Source organism: Daucus carota, chromosome 6 (assembly GCF_001625215.2).
Source record: "Daucus carota subsp. sativus chromosome 6, DH1 v3.0, whole genome shotgun sequence".
Lineage (NCBI taxonomy): Eukaryota > Viridiplantae > Streptophyta > Magnoliopsida > Apiales > Apiaceae > Daucus > Daucus carota.
The window spans coordinates 6709484-6727942 of record NC_030386.2 but is presented as its reverse complement, the minus strand read 5'-3'; the positions used below and the strand labels follow the sequence as shown (position 1 = coordinate 6727942).

Here is an 18459-nt window from a genome sequence, read left to right as displayed (position 1 = left end):
GGATCTCTGCACGAGCTCTTTAGGTACAAAAAATAAAGAGCATTGGTTTAAAATGAAGATTCACAACATTTTTATGTTGTGTTTACTTGGATGGAATGGAAGTAGAGAATGAAATAAAAAATCATAAAAAAATTTAATGATAAAAGAAGAAAGCATGAGACAATAGTGGCTAAAAATATGAGTCAGTTTAAATTTTTTATGATGAAGATTGTTTGGAAACATGATGAAGAGTGGATTAAGTATTCCTTTTGGAATATGTGGATTAGATTTAAATAAGCATACCGTCTGGAACATGTGAGTTAGATTTTTACTTTAAATAGTTGGAATGGAATGACATAATTAATGAAAATTATATACATTTTTTCTACTCATTCCTAATTTATAGAACAAATTTCATATCATTCCAACCTTACCCGTTCTTTGTGAATTTAAGAGTTTATTCTATGTCTTCCATCCAAGTGAACTATAGCCTTAGAGGCTCTTTATTATGAATTTAAGAGCTTATTCTTTCTCTTCCATCCAAGTGAACCATAGTTTTAGAGGCTCTTTGTAAACTTAAGAATTTATTCTCTCTCCTCTTTCTAAAGAGAATGCACATGACTCTTAGCTTATTTTTAGTAATAAAAAATACATTCTTTCCTAGTCATCGATCACTTTCCTTCTTTTGTTTCATATATTAATAAAATATAAAATAAAAAAAGAGTATAAAGAAGATTTTTGGAGTAGACACTCTTCGAGTATCTTCTAAAGGCTCTCTACATGAGTTTTTAAATAGAAAATTTGAGAGTCATCGTTCAAATAGAGTTCCAAGGGACTTTAAGAGTATCTCTAAGAGGTTTTGTACTAGCTCTTAAGTAGAAATAAAGAGCCTTGATTTAAATGGAGGTTGAATAGACTCTTGGAGGTTTTCTTTTATAAATTTTAGATCTTATTCATCTCTTTTAGAAGTTCACATTCGTCAACTTATTTTTAGTAACAAAAAATTCATTTTCTCCAATTCATCCATCACATCCGTCTTTTTTGTGGTTCATATATTAATAAATATATAACAAAGGAGTATAAGAGGACCGGTGGAGTTGACACTCTTATATCATCCCGCAGAGACTAGGGATGGCAGAAAAAACCGATCTGAATGGATACCCGACCGTTTCGACCCGAATGGATCTTACCGAACCCGATATTTTGGATTTGGATTTGGATTTGATTTTTGAACCCGAACGAGTTTGGATTTGGATACTAAGTATTCCGTATCGAAACCCGACCCGAAATCCGAATCCGATCCAAACCCGAAACCCGAAAAAAATCCATATATATACATACATATATATATATATATATATATATATATATATATATATATATATATATATGTATGTATATGTATGTATATGTATATGTATATATATATGTATACTAATATACTTTTTTTCAATTTTAAATCTACTAAATTTTGTTTATATATATATATATATATATATAGGCTCATGATCAAATAGAAACCACTCTTAAAATAAAAACTAGAAACCAATACAAGTTAGTAATATCCTCAATATAATTTAGTGATATTCTCTTTAGGATTTAGTGATATGTGTTGCACGAATTAGTGAAAACTTACGGAAACTGCCCAAAATTTCTGAATCTGTTCTAGTTGCCGATTCAGGTGGTGGTTGCGGTGGTGGAGATAATGGAGGTGAAGGTGGAGATGGTGGTGGTGGACATGGAAGGAGCCTTTAGCTTTGTCCGGCAGATTTTTGGCAAAGATCTGGAATTTAAATCGGCATTAAGCTAGATATACGGTACTCTAGGTGAGGAAGACCGAGGTGGAGGTGAGGACGAAGGTGCAGGTGGAGATGGAGGTGGAGGTGGAGGTGGAATGGAAGGGGCGGTGGAGGCCGGAGGGGGTTGGATTTGGTGGTGATATAAATAATGGAGGCCGACATGGAGGTGGTGGCTATGGAGGGTCGGGCGGCATGGAGGTGGAGAGAGTAGCAGAGACTTGGCGGGGGTGGCGGGGTGAAGCTGCCGGAAGTGGGGTGGAGGGTTGGTGGGTTGGAGAAGAAGAAGGAGAAAGTGGGTTGTTTGAGAATTTAGTGATATTCTCTTAAAAATTTAGTGATAGTTTCTAGTTTCTAGGATAAGGAGGTTTCTATTGGAGTAAAACTCTATATATATATATATAGGTAGAGTGTGAATGTATATATTCTTGGGTTCAAATAGTGCTCTTAGAGCATCTCCAATGAAGCTATAATCGTTTGCTAAATTTGATCTGTAAGACATTATGTAAAATTGGCCGAACCTGTAAGACATTGTGCTTCAGTGGTACTGACTATATTGGTTGACTATAATTTAAAAAATATATGTTATTAATATTTAAATTGTTATAAATAGAATATATCAGTTTAATATGGTACTAAATAATATGTAATCAGTGGGAAGGAAGAAAATAAATTGCGGGAGATGACGTGGAATTCGCTACGGATCTTTAGCGGATTGACAAATATAGCCATTATACATAAGGGGTTGGTGTGGTTGGAGTTCTATTTTTTGTGAACATTGCCTATAAAATTTAATTTTATAAAGCCACATGTACTTTTAGCTAAAGGCTTCTGAGGGTTGGAGATGCTGTCAGAGACTTTTTATAGACTTAAGAGTTTATTATCTCTCAATTCTTCTAGAAGACTCCACATGATTTTAAAGTTATTTTTAGTAACTAATATTTTTTTTAGTTCAAAATATTAATAAAATATAACAGAAAAGAGTATAAAAAGTATTGTTGGAGTTGGGAAAATGTGCACCAGTTTCTTAAGAGCATCTCCAAGAGATTTTTCAAACAAAAAGTTCTTAACTTTAAATTCAAAAACGTGACCCCTTTTGGAAAAAAGCACCTGAATAACCAGATTAACTAAACCAATGCCCAAAATAATCATTTTTAAAAAGTTGGCCCTGAATAACAAGTAAAGACGTATCCAAAGTAGCGTTTTACATTTTTTAGGCCCAAGCCCAGGACTAGTTACTTTTGTTTTTTTTTTTGCTTTTTTAAAAATAATTTGATAACCCCTAATAAAATAATAATTGGAACGTAAATTAATAGTCGTTAATATTTTAGGGTTCATATTTAGGTTTTAGAATAATTAATTTATATTTGAAATTAAATTGACCGATAATTAGGGTTTATGATTTAGGATTTAGGGTCATTAACAATCGTTAATATTCAGGGTTTAGGTTTGGTTTTAGGTTTTAAAATGATTCATTCATACTGTAAATTAAATTAACCGACGGTTATGATTTAGGATTGAGGGTTTATTCCCTCTCCTTCCATTCCATTTATTTTTCTTCAATTCTCTCTCCAACTTTTTCTTCAAATAATAATAAAAATAGAGAGCATGTATAAAAAATAATGTTAGAGTTGTTAATTGCGTACCCAAAATCAACTAACCCATTTGGGATGTAAGGAGCATCTTACATTTATTTACTAGGTTTCTCTTTTAAAAAACATTAGATGCAATTACACTACTGAGTAAATAAAGTACACTCGCCTCCTCTTAACAAGTCTCTTGCAATTACAACAGAGTAGCAATCTGTACTCGTTAAAGCTATCAATATTTAGTTCAGCCTTGTAATTTGATTACATGATTACAAATGTGCTGTCAGCATTTTCCTCCAGTATCAACTAGGTACTACATTATCAGTGTGTTGCTTAGATTCTTAAGAAACTCACTGCTACTCATGCACGTATTAAGATGAGCGGTTTAGTCATTTCTTGCAGAAAGCAAAGCAAGAGTAGTATTTTGGCCTCAAAACGGGCAAGAATGCTCGATTTTCTTAAGTGGTGAATTTCCCTGGTCGCATTATTGACCTGCTACCATGAATTTCCTTGACTGCTTTGTACTTCGGTCAAACTCCTAAACACCATCTTTCCGCAATAAATTAATGTTGCCAACGCTACTAGATAGAGCATAGGAATCCCAATCATGCAACCTCCAGATGCAAGATTAACAAGTGTCTGCGAATGTTAAAAGAAGATCAGAAAAATATAGAATTGAACGAGTTAAGTTGCAGTGATTTAACAAAACACTCCAATAAACAAGCTAAGTTGATTATTTGATTATTACTTGTTTAAGAATATTTTACGCTGGAATAAAACAATATAGATTCAACAGGCAGTAACATTTACTTACAACTTTTACAACTGAGATTGCTGTGACAGAACATAACTACTGTTTTTCTGAGTTGTGGACACTATATTTCATAAATTGCATGGCATATTTATGTGAGCAGTTCAAGGTACAGTGTGGTGCACTGAAAATTATTACCAGCATTCCTGCAACCAGGTGAACTATCGGAACAAACAATTGATCCACCTTATTCTGTTCTGCAAATCCTTTGAATGCAATGACCATGGAAAAAGTGTGGATTATAACAAAAGCAAGAGCGATCATTGCTGCATATCAACATGCAGTAATAAGAAGATAATTATATTCAAACAGTATAACGGAGACATATTTGCATGCATATTAATAATGATGGTGGGAGTGTGACACACATGTGTGTTAGGCCCTTTAAGTCACGCATATTAAGCATTCTTAATTATAGATTTGGAGTGAAGAATATGCTAAATTTGGATAGGAATATTCTGGAAGACTTGGTGGAGCTAATAGTGTGCCATGTTGTGTCAATTACAAATCTGAAAGGAGGATTTGTCGGGATCAATGATATCAAACGTATGCATGTGGGGTAGGCATGAGTGTGTGGAAGAGTGGGTGATATTTACCATACCACCGAAGTGATGTGTAGTACTATGTGTAATTATCAATAAAAGTTTCAGTATTCAGTAGCTATTCTGATTCTTAATTTTACATATAAGTTATATGAAATGCAGAAGAAGTCATAACGAGTCAATACATTTGGCAGATCGAGAATTGAGTAGACCAAATTGAGGAATTATTGAAAGGAGTACAATTGGATGTTAGAGAACTAAAATCATATTTAAGAATTGATTTTTGAGAACTTCAATCAGGTACAGACAAAATCAAATTCAGTTGAAACTATTCTTGCTTTGGTTAAAAATTGGATGCATCTATCGAAAGGATGGATGAAAAGACTCGAATGCCACAACCGATGGCCCAGGTTTTACAGCAAACTCCTACAGATTCTGACAAAACAAAGAACAAGGGACATAATTGTTTGATGACTCACACCTCCAAGTGCATCCAAGAAGAAGACTTGAAACAATTGTGTTTCATGGAGGGAAACCTAAAGGTTTGTTGTTTGTGAAAAACGTTGCTTAAAACTCAATACTCTCTCATAAAAAACAGAAAAGTTCTTGTATGTGGCGGTATGCCTGAAATACGAATGTTTTGAATTGGCTACAAAGAAGAAGTCAATGGCCTTTCCACAAGTGGGAAAATTCGGCACACTTTATTTGTAATGTAAGGGCCTTTGTCTACAGCATATTAAATCCTCAATTACAGATTTAAAATGAAAAATATGTAAAACTTAGACAGGAAAATTCTAGAGGATCTGGTGTAGTTAATTGTGTTTCCTGTAGTGTCAGTTACAAATCTGAAAGGGAGGATTCGTCGGTAACAAAAGATGTTTCATTGCGAGTATAAACAGGAAAACGTTTGCGTGTGCAGCAGGCAGAGTATTTTAAGAGAGAGAGAGTCGTCTCTCGAATTTGACTAAATAATGTATGTTAGAGAGCCTGATCATCTATAAGAGTATCAGTAATTATTATAATTATATTGTCTCGTGGCTGATTTATATGCAGGTTGACATGCATATTATACAAAACCCGTCTGATGCACGGGTTTCCTTTCTTAATTTATTATATTATTTATGTTTTAATAATTTTATTTCATATATATATATATATATATATATATATATATATATATATATATAGGGGAGGGTTCTGGTACAAACTTACAAACTTTTTTTGTTCAACACATATATAACATGAGTTCAACATTTTTTTAACATATTTTGTTGAACATCGATTAAAATAGTGGTGGAGAAGTACGTAAACCAATTTTTAAATGTAAGAACTAAGGTAAACATGTTATATAACTAATATTTATGTTTCTAGACCCTACCCAAACCCCAGAGGTATAGTTTAAACATCTTTTTAGATATATTCAACACAATGATAATTAGTGTTCAACACCGATGTTGAACCCCAGTTATAAATGTGTTGAAAACGCGATTTATTTATGCGTTATTTTTAAAAATTGTGATGTTTTTTGAAGAATTTTCAACATAGATACTTTATATAACTAAGGATTAACACGATGAGAGAATAAAGAAAAGTTTGTAAGTTTGTAACTTAAAAAAGTTTTTATTTGATCCTATCCCTATATATATATATATATATATATATATATATATATATATATATATATATGGGTCGCCCTCAAGAGAGAACCCATCCTTAAAATAGAACCTTAGAACCACTAAGGTTCTACTGCAGTCTGTAGAACCCTAAATTTTAAATAGATTTTCAGGATCCTAAATACATGTTTTTTGCACCGTTGTGTGTGTTCAAAAATAATTTTAAAATATAATACATAAACGCAACACTTTTTGCATGTGCAGTTCTGCTGCAGAATCCTAATTAATACTAGAAGGTTCTAAGGGTTCTTAGGTTAATGGTTCTAAGAAGAACATGACCCATATATATATATTCGTAATTCCAATGATTCCTTTAATATTTTATGATATTTTTATTCCTGTTATGCTCCCTCCGTTTCAAAATGTTAGTCTTATTTGTCATTTTCACATATATTAAGGAATCTTAAATGTGTTTATATTTCTTTATATTTTTAGCACTCTTTAATGATTGTAAATCTTGAAAACCAGCTAAGTGCATTTAATAAGTTCAACTATTGTATGAGACTAACTCCCAGATAGTATAAAATCTCAAGAGAGCATTAAATATTTACTACAGCTGGTCAACTTTGAAAACAGAAGTTCAAAGTTAAGTTTTGAAAAGTTGCATTACAAAAAGAGTAGGACACATATAATGGGAATTTTTTTTTGAGAAATAGGACTAACATTTTGAAATGGAGGGAGTAATAGGTTTGGACACATATAATGGGAATTTGTTTTTGAAAAATAGGACTAACATTTTGAAACGGAGGGAGTAATAGGTTTTTTTATATGTTTGTTTTAGTTATTCTATTATATTTTTAATTTTTTATTTAGCACAGTGTGAAAAAATATTATTAGAATTATAGTAAGGATCAATACTTGCAAACCATGGTGAATGAAGTAACGACTTTATGTATTGTTCTATATCATGTATGTATTAGTAATAACAAATATAGAAGAGTTTGGATGCAACTATAAATGTATGACATATACTCGCATAGTTATCGACTCCAACTCAAACAAATCATGTAGTTAACTGCTACTACAACTATTATAGTGGATGATGTCTTTATTATTTGTACTATATCAACCAACTTTTTGAGTTTCGAATTTAATAATATAGTATAAATGTAAATGTAATATGTACTCCCTCCGTTTCAAAATGTTAGTCCTATTTGTCAAAAAAAAATTCCATAATATGTGTCCTACTCTTTTCCTAATACAACTTTTTAAAACTTAACTTTGAACTTCTCTTTCCAAAGTTGACCGGTTGTACTAAATATTTAATGCTCTCTTGAGATTTTATACATCTGGGAGTTAGTTTCATACACTAGTTGAACTTATTAAATGTACTTAGCTGGTTTTCAAGATTTACAATCATTAAAGAGTGCTAAAAATAAAAAGAAAAATAAACACATTTAAGATTCCTTAATATATGTGAAAATGACAAATATGACTAACATTTTGAAACGGAGGGAGTATTAATTATTATAGAGGTGGCCATAGAGAGTTACTACATATGTGATCCACAATTTGCATCATATCAAAATTTAGAAATAAACAACAGTCTAGAAGGATACAGCACTAAAAGTACTGATTCAACCCACCAGAAACAAGGAAAAATGGCATTTGTGAACATTTCTGAACATAAAAAGTAGCTGGGCCAAATGCAGGTGTTAATAGGCTAAGGCAAAAGAATACACCATGTGCGAGACCATGACCTAGACCACCAGCTGCGCATAAAAAATAGATTAGATAACTGTTAATTGTAAAACAAGGGATAATAATAAAATTATGTATGTTCACTACAATTGATAACTAAAGGAGCAGAACAACAACAAAGATAAGCAAAATGCTGAAAATTTGCTGTTAAATGTGTTCAGATAGCTGTGCCCACTTATCCAATTTTTGTATTCACTGTTAGTGGTGAACAAAAGTAATAATGCTGTCATGGTATTAGAGCCTCTAAATGCAGTTTGGCCCCATTTTAAAAGTAAGACTCTCAATTGCAAACTACCAGCCCCCCCCCCCCCCCCCCCCCCTCTCTTATTTTGATATATTCCTATAAATTCACGACTGTTTTCTACTATTTACGCGTGACTGGGACAGAGATCCTTGATTTGAACTCTTTGTGACTCAAAAATTCGATCATCCACTTGAAATCCCTTTTGTTGACAGTCTGCTATATCCCGCTAGTTTGGCTTCATTAAGTTAAGAATTAAAACTTGCATATACTTTTAATTTGAGTCTTTCCTTCTTTATGGTTCAACTTTTTTGTTTGAGACTGCATCTAATTTGTGATTTGTACATTCTTATGCTTGCAAGAACTATTTTTAAAATCTAGGAGAACTAAGATATTGCCTTTAGAGTGTACTCACAGCTGAAAAAACAAAGATATATATATCCACAGTCCAGAAAACATGAAATATCAACTTTTTAGTTTTAATAAAATGGACATTATATGGTTTTATTCAATTTTGCCAGTAGAGAAACATGACATTGACTTCCCTTTTTTAATTATTGTCTGCCTCTTTCATTCTGTACTGTTTTCTCTTCAAACATAAACTTATAGAGCCCTAAACTACATTTTGTGGAGATTATAAAGATTTCCTGGAATCTTTTTTTCCCTGCAATAGTCACTCAAACTGAGCAACTACCTTAATGATCATCCACTCCCAGCAAAAAAAGCTCTCATGTATATCAATGAGACTAAACACTCTAAAATGCAGCTAGAAACACTAGACTGCAGACCAGCTAAATGACACAAGACTGCAGTTCAAAGATTTAATCAAAGAATAACCAGATAGAAAGATGAATTGAACACACCAATTTTGCGCCAAAAAAGGCAGAGAACTATTTATGAAATTATCTTTGAACTCAAATTTTAATTCAGTTAGCAGGCTAAATTTATTAAATTAGCACAATTGTCATGTGCTTAATTCAGTTTCTTTAGATGGTTAATGCTATTTATTAGGAATCAGTTTAGTAGTAGTCTATAGTAGTATGAGGAAACAGAATTAGTAAAAAGCAATAGAATCATTTACTAGTCTATTCTGGACTGAGTTACAGAGTTCATGGTCTATAAATAGTTGTTAAGTTATGTACTTTCAAATTATGTTGAATATATGAAACGGAATGATTTCCAGCAATTCTCTTTCTCTCTTTACAACTGATTGTCTTTCTCTCTCTAGGGTTCTTAACCCCATTCTATCTCTCTAAGCTCTGCCTTCTCATTGATTCTCTCTACTTTCTTGTGGATCTACCTCTATTTCTGCTAATTCTCTGCTGTTTCTTTTCTTATCTGTTGTGCTTATCTTCAAAAACACCAAAAGTACAAAATTACATTGTCAGGCCCAGGAGTTCCTGAAACTACTCCATTAAAATGGTGCGCTATTATTAGTTTTAGAGGTACTGGCTCACCTACTGTTTACATAGTGCACAACTATTAGTTGCTAATGTACTGGCTAGCACTGTTAGTTCCATCCATTATTTCATTACATGCTATCAACTTCTACCTATATATGACTAGTATTTCTAGTTAATTGATTAGATACATGTATCATGTATGTAAACAGACTTCAAAAATTAGTTTTCATCAATAGAACATGCAGCATGAACCTTCACACGCATTTTAAGATTCAAAATTTAACTTGTCAAACTCTTGTGACTTTGACCGAGTCACTAATGAGAAAAGAGAAAGTTTTAAGAAGTTTGCACATATTTAAAAAAGACGGAAATCGGTGTTTATCCCCTCAATCATACTACTTCACATACCTCTCCTATATCATTCCAAATCCCTAACAACATCTTCCCACTACATTACTATTTACATATTGAATTGAAGCAAGAAGAGCCTAAGCAACAATCTTTTTCAGAACAAGAATAAAATACAAAACTATAAACACTAAACACAAAGAGAAGAAACTAGTGAACTAAGACAGTAAACACTTTGTAATTATTTGACAAAAAGATGTACAAACAGTGAAGTAAGTGTAGAGTGAGATTAGTAAATTAAAACTCCCTTTGTCCCATTGAGTTGCATACGTTATTTTCTGTGTTGCTTGGACTCTTCCAAAAACCCTGCCGTACCCGTGTCTACAGGACACGACACCGACACCGACACTTGGATCCGGATCCTAATACCATCTGGAAAATGGACACTTCATCTTGGACGAGATATAATAACCTATCTCTAATTATTTGTTTTACAGTATAATTTAATCCTTAAACTTTTGACATTGTCCCTATTATAAATTTATATATATATTAAATATTAGTTTACCCTTGTTATTCAAAAGTCTATATAGTATTTTATATATAATAATAGATATTTATTTATAAAAAGTATCATATTATCTGAAAAAAAATATTTGTCGTGTCCAAATCCAAGTGTCCGATCCTTATAAAACGTGTCCACGAGTCTTTGATTTTAGAACTCAAAGAATCGGACACTTTGATATGTGTCCATGTCGGATCCTTCTAAAAGAGTCCGAGCATCATAGGTTATTTTTTGGCACGTTTGTAAGACTTTTTTAAAGTATAGTTTCATAATATTTTTTTTTTAAATAAAAGTTTGATGTTTAAACTTTTATTCAAAAAAAACCATTATGAAACTGTACTTTATAAAAGTCTCGCAATGCGTGCAAATAGTAAACGTATACAACCTACTGAGATGGAAGCAGTAACAAACTTAGTAAGAAACTTTGTGCGCTCTTGGCAAAAGATAGGAAATAGAGAAAGTAAGAAGCTACGGGAATGATTGACAAATCTGCTTAGGCTATCCATGTTTACGCGGAACATGTAAGTTTAGGAGCAATATAAATGGAAACGGCACTAGTTAATAAAAAGTAGCGAAAGTGGGAGGCGATTACAACTGACCTAGAGCAATTTGCATCTTATCCGTAAGATAGAGGCGAGGTTTCGAGACTCTATCAGCGAAATCATTCAATACATGTTCCAATTTCCTGTAAATAATTACGAAATGAAGAATAAATAACATATATAGCGCGCGAAAGAAGATTAATGTTAATAGCAGGCAGCAGCAGCACCTGTAAGCTGTCCACAAAAGAAATCGAACGGCTTCCTGAAAAACGATACAAGTGAGAATGAGAATGAAATAGGACCAGCCAAATTGCGTTGCTTGGAAAGGAAGAAAAGCCCTCCAGAGTGCCGAGAGGACGATGAGAGTAATGAGCCACAGTAATGTACTAGAAACATTCAGAAACAAAGAAAGAAAGATCAAAACCCTAACAACATAACGAGTCCTCCAATTGAAGTGAAATTGAATACCTGGAGACAAGTGTGAGAATGAGGAAAGGCTTAGTGGAGATGAGGGCGGTGAAGAGGGCAAGCGCGGGGCCCAGAGCTATCAAGGCGTATCCGATCCCTGCTGCTACTGTCATCCCCTCTACTCTCTTCTTGCCGTGCCCTATGTTTTCACTTTTCACCCCCTCCGTCTTGTTGCCAAATTATACAGTATATACTATAATAACCACCCTCAAAAGTCAAATCCCTGCATTCGTTCATGGATTGTAATGGATTAGATGTGATTTTGATTTTGCGCGGGTTCTTGATAAAATGTCGCAGAGTTTATAGGATTTAAGCACAATGCTTCAAAATCTCTTCGATTTTGGTGGGATTTCAAAAAACTTAAAATACACTAAAGAATGTCACAAAATCCATCATTTTATGAAATCCAAAAATATCCATCAGCATTTGAATACCTTCAGATTTTAATGGATTTTAAACAATCTCAATTGAATACCATCGGATTTTAAAGCATAATTTGAAATCCCGATTGAATACCACCAGATTTTGTTGCATAATTTAAAATCTCAATCGAATACCTCAAGATTTTAATGAATTTCAAACAATCTCAATCGAATACCCTCGGATTTCATGAATTAAAAAAATGCTTTAAAATCTTAATCCAATACACCCCTCTAAATCATATCTTTCACTTATTTATTCATTTCATTAATTAAATCTTAATTTTATTAGTTTTTTATTGATAAATTCTTTTGTAATTATAAAATAAAATATATGTTAAGATATTGTTATTGAATAAACAAATTAATTTGATAAAAATGCTCAATCATAATCTAGTCTGGGAGATTGAAACTCACGTATGTCCCGAGTCATGTCTAATCTAGGCTATTAGATTTATGCTATTTTCTTGAAGTATGAGATTATTTATTAGATTTAGACTTGAAAAGTGTTATGTCAAAAATTGGCATAAGTCTCGGTAGGGTTATATTTGGACATGGATCAGCATGATATGTTCATTCACCTCAATTGGTTATCGGCTCTCTAGCTCAGTATCAAGATTAAACTAAGTCCTTTGTTCTATTAGGCCATTTCATATATGAGTTTCCTTTGCTTAGAAGATTATCAAGACTTTCTACATCACCCTTATTGTCATTATCCCAGGGATCATCAATTCATCATCCGAGAGAGGTCATCATCCCAGGAGTCGTTATACATTGACCTCGTCATATCGGGATCGTCATGGGTTAAGACTACTAGCCTAGGGATAACCCCCTAGGCTCATTATCTAGGAAGGCTCTCACGCCCCCATCATCTCTACTACAAGTTGGCCTCAACTAAGCGGCCATTAACTTTGTACACTAAGTCCCTTATGGGCTCTCTCTAGAACTACTCCCTCAATCCTGGGATCCCTCACCCCACTAGAGAATAATTAAGACATGAATGCTCATGACCAGTCTCTGCCAGGGCGCATGAGTATACATAATGAGATCTCTACCTTCATCATAATGAGGTCTTTACCTCCGGTATCTGGAAGTCTCAACCTCCGCATACTGAATCGTTATCCATTCACCGGCCCGTTCCATGATAGCCCCTTAGCCATATGATCTTGGGCCATGTGAGTACATGCCACCTTGATGGTGGCTTTCACAGTCTAATTGACCTGTCCCTGATGGACCAGACCGACACATATCTTATCAAGGTTGTTTGGCCTGAAAGAACTACGTGGTAATTTGAACTCCCTATAAATATGATACATAGGCCTCTTGTGGCATTAACCTGATTATTGTTGATAACGTTAAAGAACTCTTTCACTCTTGCTCTCGAGAATCAAACACAAGATCAGCTACAATATCCATCACTCTTCATCCCGTGTTCTTCACAACGTTCTTCCTACATTCAAGCAAGTAATTTCCATATTTGTTGTTAACAACTTTATCCCGCCAATAATTTGGCGACCACTATGAGAGATCTATATATCCAAGGAAGAAGGATGAGTCGTAAGAAGAACAGATCCAAGAGATCAAGGAGGGGCTCTCAAAGAGACCTCAATGAGGAATGCAACATAGTCCCTCATAATAATGAGTCCTAAAGGGACCCCTGGCGACGCCTAAGGGGGAGACCTCAACATCTGATCCTATCATGAAATATCTGCAAGCCCTGTCTAAGGAGATGAAGAATGTGACTTCGAAAGTGGCCAATATAGAGAACTGAACTCTCAAAAAGAAGAAAAGAGGCCTCAAAGTGTCTGGTCGCTTCTCAAAAGGTTGAAGAGGCTCAAAAGTGACCCTCAGAAATCTTGAGAAAGATTTTGAGCGAGAGGTCGAGGGGGAGAGGTCACTTGAGACGGATGAGGTGCCCCAAAGCCAAGTAAGGGGTGCCCCCAAGCCTTCCCACCGCAGCCCCACTTCATCTGTTGCTAGGACCACGAGTGTACTTATTGGGTGAGAAATAGATTGATTGAACAAGATCTGGGCTCAAGTTAGAGGCCAAGCAAATTGCAAGAAGCGAAAGGGAGCGCTGATGCAAGGAGGACCGACCCCCTCTCAACATGACGAGTGGGAGCGGTCTCACCACCTGGGATCTAGATTGGAGAGATCCCCTCCTCGTCATTCCCGCCTACAATCCAGGCTACGGAAAAATGAGGAGGAGGTGGAGTCTGGAATTTGGGGTGACAGGAGAAATGACCATCGCACATCTCTCCATGATGACAATTATGAGTGTGGCGCCCGTAATGAGGACGACTAGCTAGGGAACTTAAACGTTAATGATTTGAGGAGGATACTGGTACAAATGAAAGAAGAAAAGAGGCTCTCTTAAGCCATTGTTGTACGTTCTCCCTCCTCTCGGGTCATCCTAAAGTCGCCTCCTTCTGTTAACATGAGTCACCACCCCAAACTCACTTTCGACGAGAAAGATAACCGACCTCATATTACATGCGATTCTACATAGAGATGGTCCCTGGTCTCATTCGTTGTAGGCTCTTTGCCACCTCACTCCGCAGGTGCGCCCAACTCTGGTTCTCAAAAGTAGGCCCCGAGAATCGTTTGTACCTGGGAATAAATGGAGAGCTTTTTACCAGGTAGTTTCAGTCTTCCATGGCTTACGCTTCTCCAATGGCCACTCTGGCCAACATCAAGTAAAGGACTGGGGAGACCCTTCATGACTACTTCAAAAGGTTCAATGTTGAGATCCCTCACGTGAGAGTAGCCACTGATGAGGCCGTTAAAAAAAATTTGATCCTGGATTGAGGAGAAGCTCTGATTTCTGGAATAATATTCAGGCCCATGAGCCCAGCACACTTCACGAATTTTATTAGCAGGTTAAGCCTTACAAGATTATGGAACAATCTATGGTAGAACTGGAGAGGGGGATACCCCCGTGATAATTATCGATCTCGAAAACGAAAGAGAAAAACATCTGTGACTCCAGAAGAGAGGAGGAGAAGAAGTCCTGGCCCAAAGAAGGATCGTGTGAGGCGGGAAAGGACCCCTCCAAAAAACAATACAGGGGCCTCCGGAAGGAGACAAAATCAATTCACTCTGTTGATGGCCTCTATCGAGCACATCTATACCATCAACGATGATAAAGGAATTTTCAAAAAGCCTACCCCGATGAGCACATGAGGGAAGAAAGATAGATGCAAGCATTTCTCTTTTCATGAGCAGACAAGGCATGACACCGCGGACCGCTATCAACTCAAGCAAGCAAATAGAGAAACTTATCAGGAATAGAAAACTTACTGAATGGGTTGTGAAGGAAGTTAAGAAGCTCAAAAAAAGATTGTACATTTGTGCCCCCTACCTCTTGAGAAAGATCCTGAGCCCGCAAATGCGAATAAGGTGCCGCGAGTAGGAAGCATTCATGTGATTATCAGAGGGCCCCATATTTGAGGGACACTAGGAAGGCAATGGACATGTATGCCCGAGAAATCCTCCTCTCACTAATGTTCATCATCTTTCAGAGAGGCCCCCCAAGCTATTCAAGAGTGAGCCCAATGATATTATGTTTACAAAGGAGGACACTAAGTGGGTACACCACCCCCACTCTAATGCTTTGATGGTAAAAGTAAAAATTGATTCTACAAATACGTACGGGGTACTTGTTGAAAACGAGAGCGCCACCACCATTATCTCCTATGATGCTTACACTAAGAGGGAATTTCTTGATAAGGATTTGGGCACCACCCTCAGCCAACTTTATGGATTATCTGGAGCAACAATCGAGGTGAAAGGCTCAATCAAGATCCACATTACTCTTGGAGAAGGCCCCCTTTCTAACACACAAATTGCTTACTCGTTGGTCCTAATCAATACTTCGCTTTCAATGCTATCATATTTATTTATTTATTTCATGTATCTCGTCTCGTCTCGTGTACCCGAGACGTAAACATAAAACCGACACTACATCTTAGTCGTATATTTTGTGTTCGTGTATTTTTCGTGTTGTGTATTCAAAGTGCAAACACAAACACTAAATTTTTATGTCATTTTCATGTCGCGTAAATATTGGTCGGGTCTACTTGTTGGGATGAAAGAGCAAAGTTAAAATTTTGCACTATAAAACAAGGCGTCTATTATAAAAACTAGCTTATAAGCCGTGACATGCACGGGTGATTTATAATATTTGTAACTTTATCGTCTATATTTTAAATTTAATTGAAATACAAATCGATCACACTGACCGAATTATTAAATGTTTTGACTTAATTGATAATAAACAGGTTTATTAGAACACGTTATATATTAAGGAGACCCGTAGAATAATACTGACCGCTAATAAAACTCGACCGACCAATAAAGTTATTGATATTTCAGTTTTGATATAATAATAATAATAATAATAATAATAATAATAATAATAATAATATAGTATAGTATACTATAGTATAAATAAATAGTATAGATCTACCATATTACTTTTAAAATGATAACATGGAGTAATTAAAAATGACATAAATGTATTTAAGTTGAAACATATCATTAAGTTGTATATTAATAATTATATATAATTATAATAATACCTGACAAAAAGAAAGTTGTATATTAATAATTATATATAATCATATTATCATTTTTATATGTATGTTGCATATGTTATTTTTAGAAAATCAATTTTTTAGTTAGTAATATGAAAAAGATACTGTGTTTTAGTTAAAAAGGGTAGTTGCTATGTTGTCCAATATTATTTTTAGAAAATAAATTTTTTAGTTTGAAAATATAAAAAGGATAACAATTTTAGTTAAAAAAGATAATTGATTATATAAAGTAGATCCATAATTCGGCCCAAGTACCAACTGACCGACCAAACTTTTAATCTTTCGATTTTAATAGTACTAGCATTTAACCTGTGCGAAATACGAGCGGATATATAATTCGTAATTTATTATTTAAATTTTAACATCATTTTATTAATATTTTAGTATAAATGAGTTGTGGTATTGAGAGAGAGTAGGTTGTGTTTAGATGATCCATAACCCTACAACCTATAGAGGTATTTATACGTGCAGATAGATTTGTGTGCTACTCTTTCCCATAAATAAATAATCTGAAACAAAATCAGATTAAAGCTTTCAAGCTGCTATATTCCATAAATAAGCTGAAATAAAATCAGATTCCGAAACTTGCTCTTAATATATCCGAAACTAAAAAAGACAGTTCTAATTTTTGATATTTTTCATCCGAAAATTCCAGAAAATTAGAAAAATAAAACGAAGCGATGTGAGAGGCGGCCACCTACACGCCCCTCGCTTCTCCTTTATATAAGTATACTAGCTTATACACCGTGCAACGCACGGGCGGTTATAATATTTATTATTTTATTGTATATATTTAAATTTAATAATTTTATTTTGCAAATAAAATTACGATAGAATTATATGATTAAATAAATTTTTTATTTAACAAATGAATAAATTTTTAGTAGTTAAGTCTGTCAAATAGCTAATTAGAAATTACGTCGAACATATATGTTTTAATGAGGATGTTAAAATATATTATTTTATATGTTATAATTTAAGAAGACCTTAAACCCAAATATATATCAACCAATCAATATTTCGTTACTAATGATTAATAATATCATATAGAATATATTATAAGTTAAAGAGACACGTAAATCCAAATATCGACCCATCATACTGATCTAATTTATAATATTTTAGTCTAATAGAAAATTAAAAATATATTATAATATGTTATAAATTAAAGAGGTTCGGGGTCGAGAGTTTCGTAGAACAGATACTCAGGCTATAAGCCATATTTGGCTCACCCCGAGAGTTTCGTAGAACAGATACTCATTTGTAAGGCTATAAGCCATATTCGGAAAGAAAAAAAAAAAAAAAAAAGAGGTTCGGGGTCGAATACCAACCGACTCGCCAAACTCGATCGGCCGACCAACTGAATTTTTCTATTTCGACTTTAGTGATATAATAATATAAGTATAGTATAGATTTATAATATTATTTTTAAAGTAAGACCATTAGAGTATTTAAAAATAATGTTAATGTATTTTAATTGAAAAATGTCACCGGTTATTTATTAATAATTATATATCATAATATTATAAATTTATGTATGTGTCGCCCGTGTTAATCGTAGAAGATCTGGCTTTTTAAGTTAGAAAATTTAAAAAGGATAATGGGTGTTAGTTAGAAAGGTAAGTACTCTGTTGATATATGTTATTTCAGAAGATCGAGTTATTTTAGTTTGAAAATATGAAGATGATAATTTATATTAGTTAAAAAGAATAATTTGTTAGATCGATAGGCCGTATTTTGGCTCATGTATCGACTAATGTTTTACTTTTAATAATATCATATAGATA

The 18459-nt window shown here is 34.0% G+C and overlaps 1 protein-coding gene across 1 annotated transcript; it reads right to left on the bottom strand.

Annotated features, from left to right (window-relative positions):
* Positions 1-3518: 3518 nt before the first annotated feature.
* Positions 3519-11851, bottom strand: LOC108192799 (gamma-secretase subunit APH1-like). The gene is made up of 6 exons (XM_017359290.2): positions 11659-11851; positions 11418-11576; positions 11248-11333; positions 7977-8102; positions 4314-4441; positions 3519-4003 (listed from the first exon to the last, which is right to left on the bottom strand). Exons 1-6 carry the CDS (start codon positions 11769-11771, stop codon positions 3860-3862), a joined length of 756 nt encoding a protein of 251 aa, XP_017214779.1. The 5' UTR covers positions 11772-11851; the 3' UTR covers positions 3519-3859.
* Between the last annotated feature and the right edge of the window lie 6608 nt (positions 11852-18459).

Excerpts from the sequence above, each read along its gene's own strand:
- LOC108192799 (XM_017359290.2), bottom strand. The coding sequence starts at position 11,771 with ATGACAGTAGCAGCAGGGATCGGATACGCCTTGATAGCTCTGGGCCCC. Across the intron at positions 8,103-11,247 it reads TAAGATGCAAATTGCTCTAG|CTGGTGGTCTAGGTCATGGT; the intron begins GTCAGTTGTAAT and ends TTTTATGCGCAG. Across the intron at positions 4,442-7,976 it reads GCCATTTTTCCTTGTTTCTG|CAATGATCGCTCTTGCTTTT; the intron begins GTGGGTTGAATC and ends GTTGATATGCAG.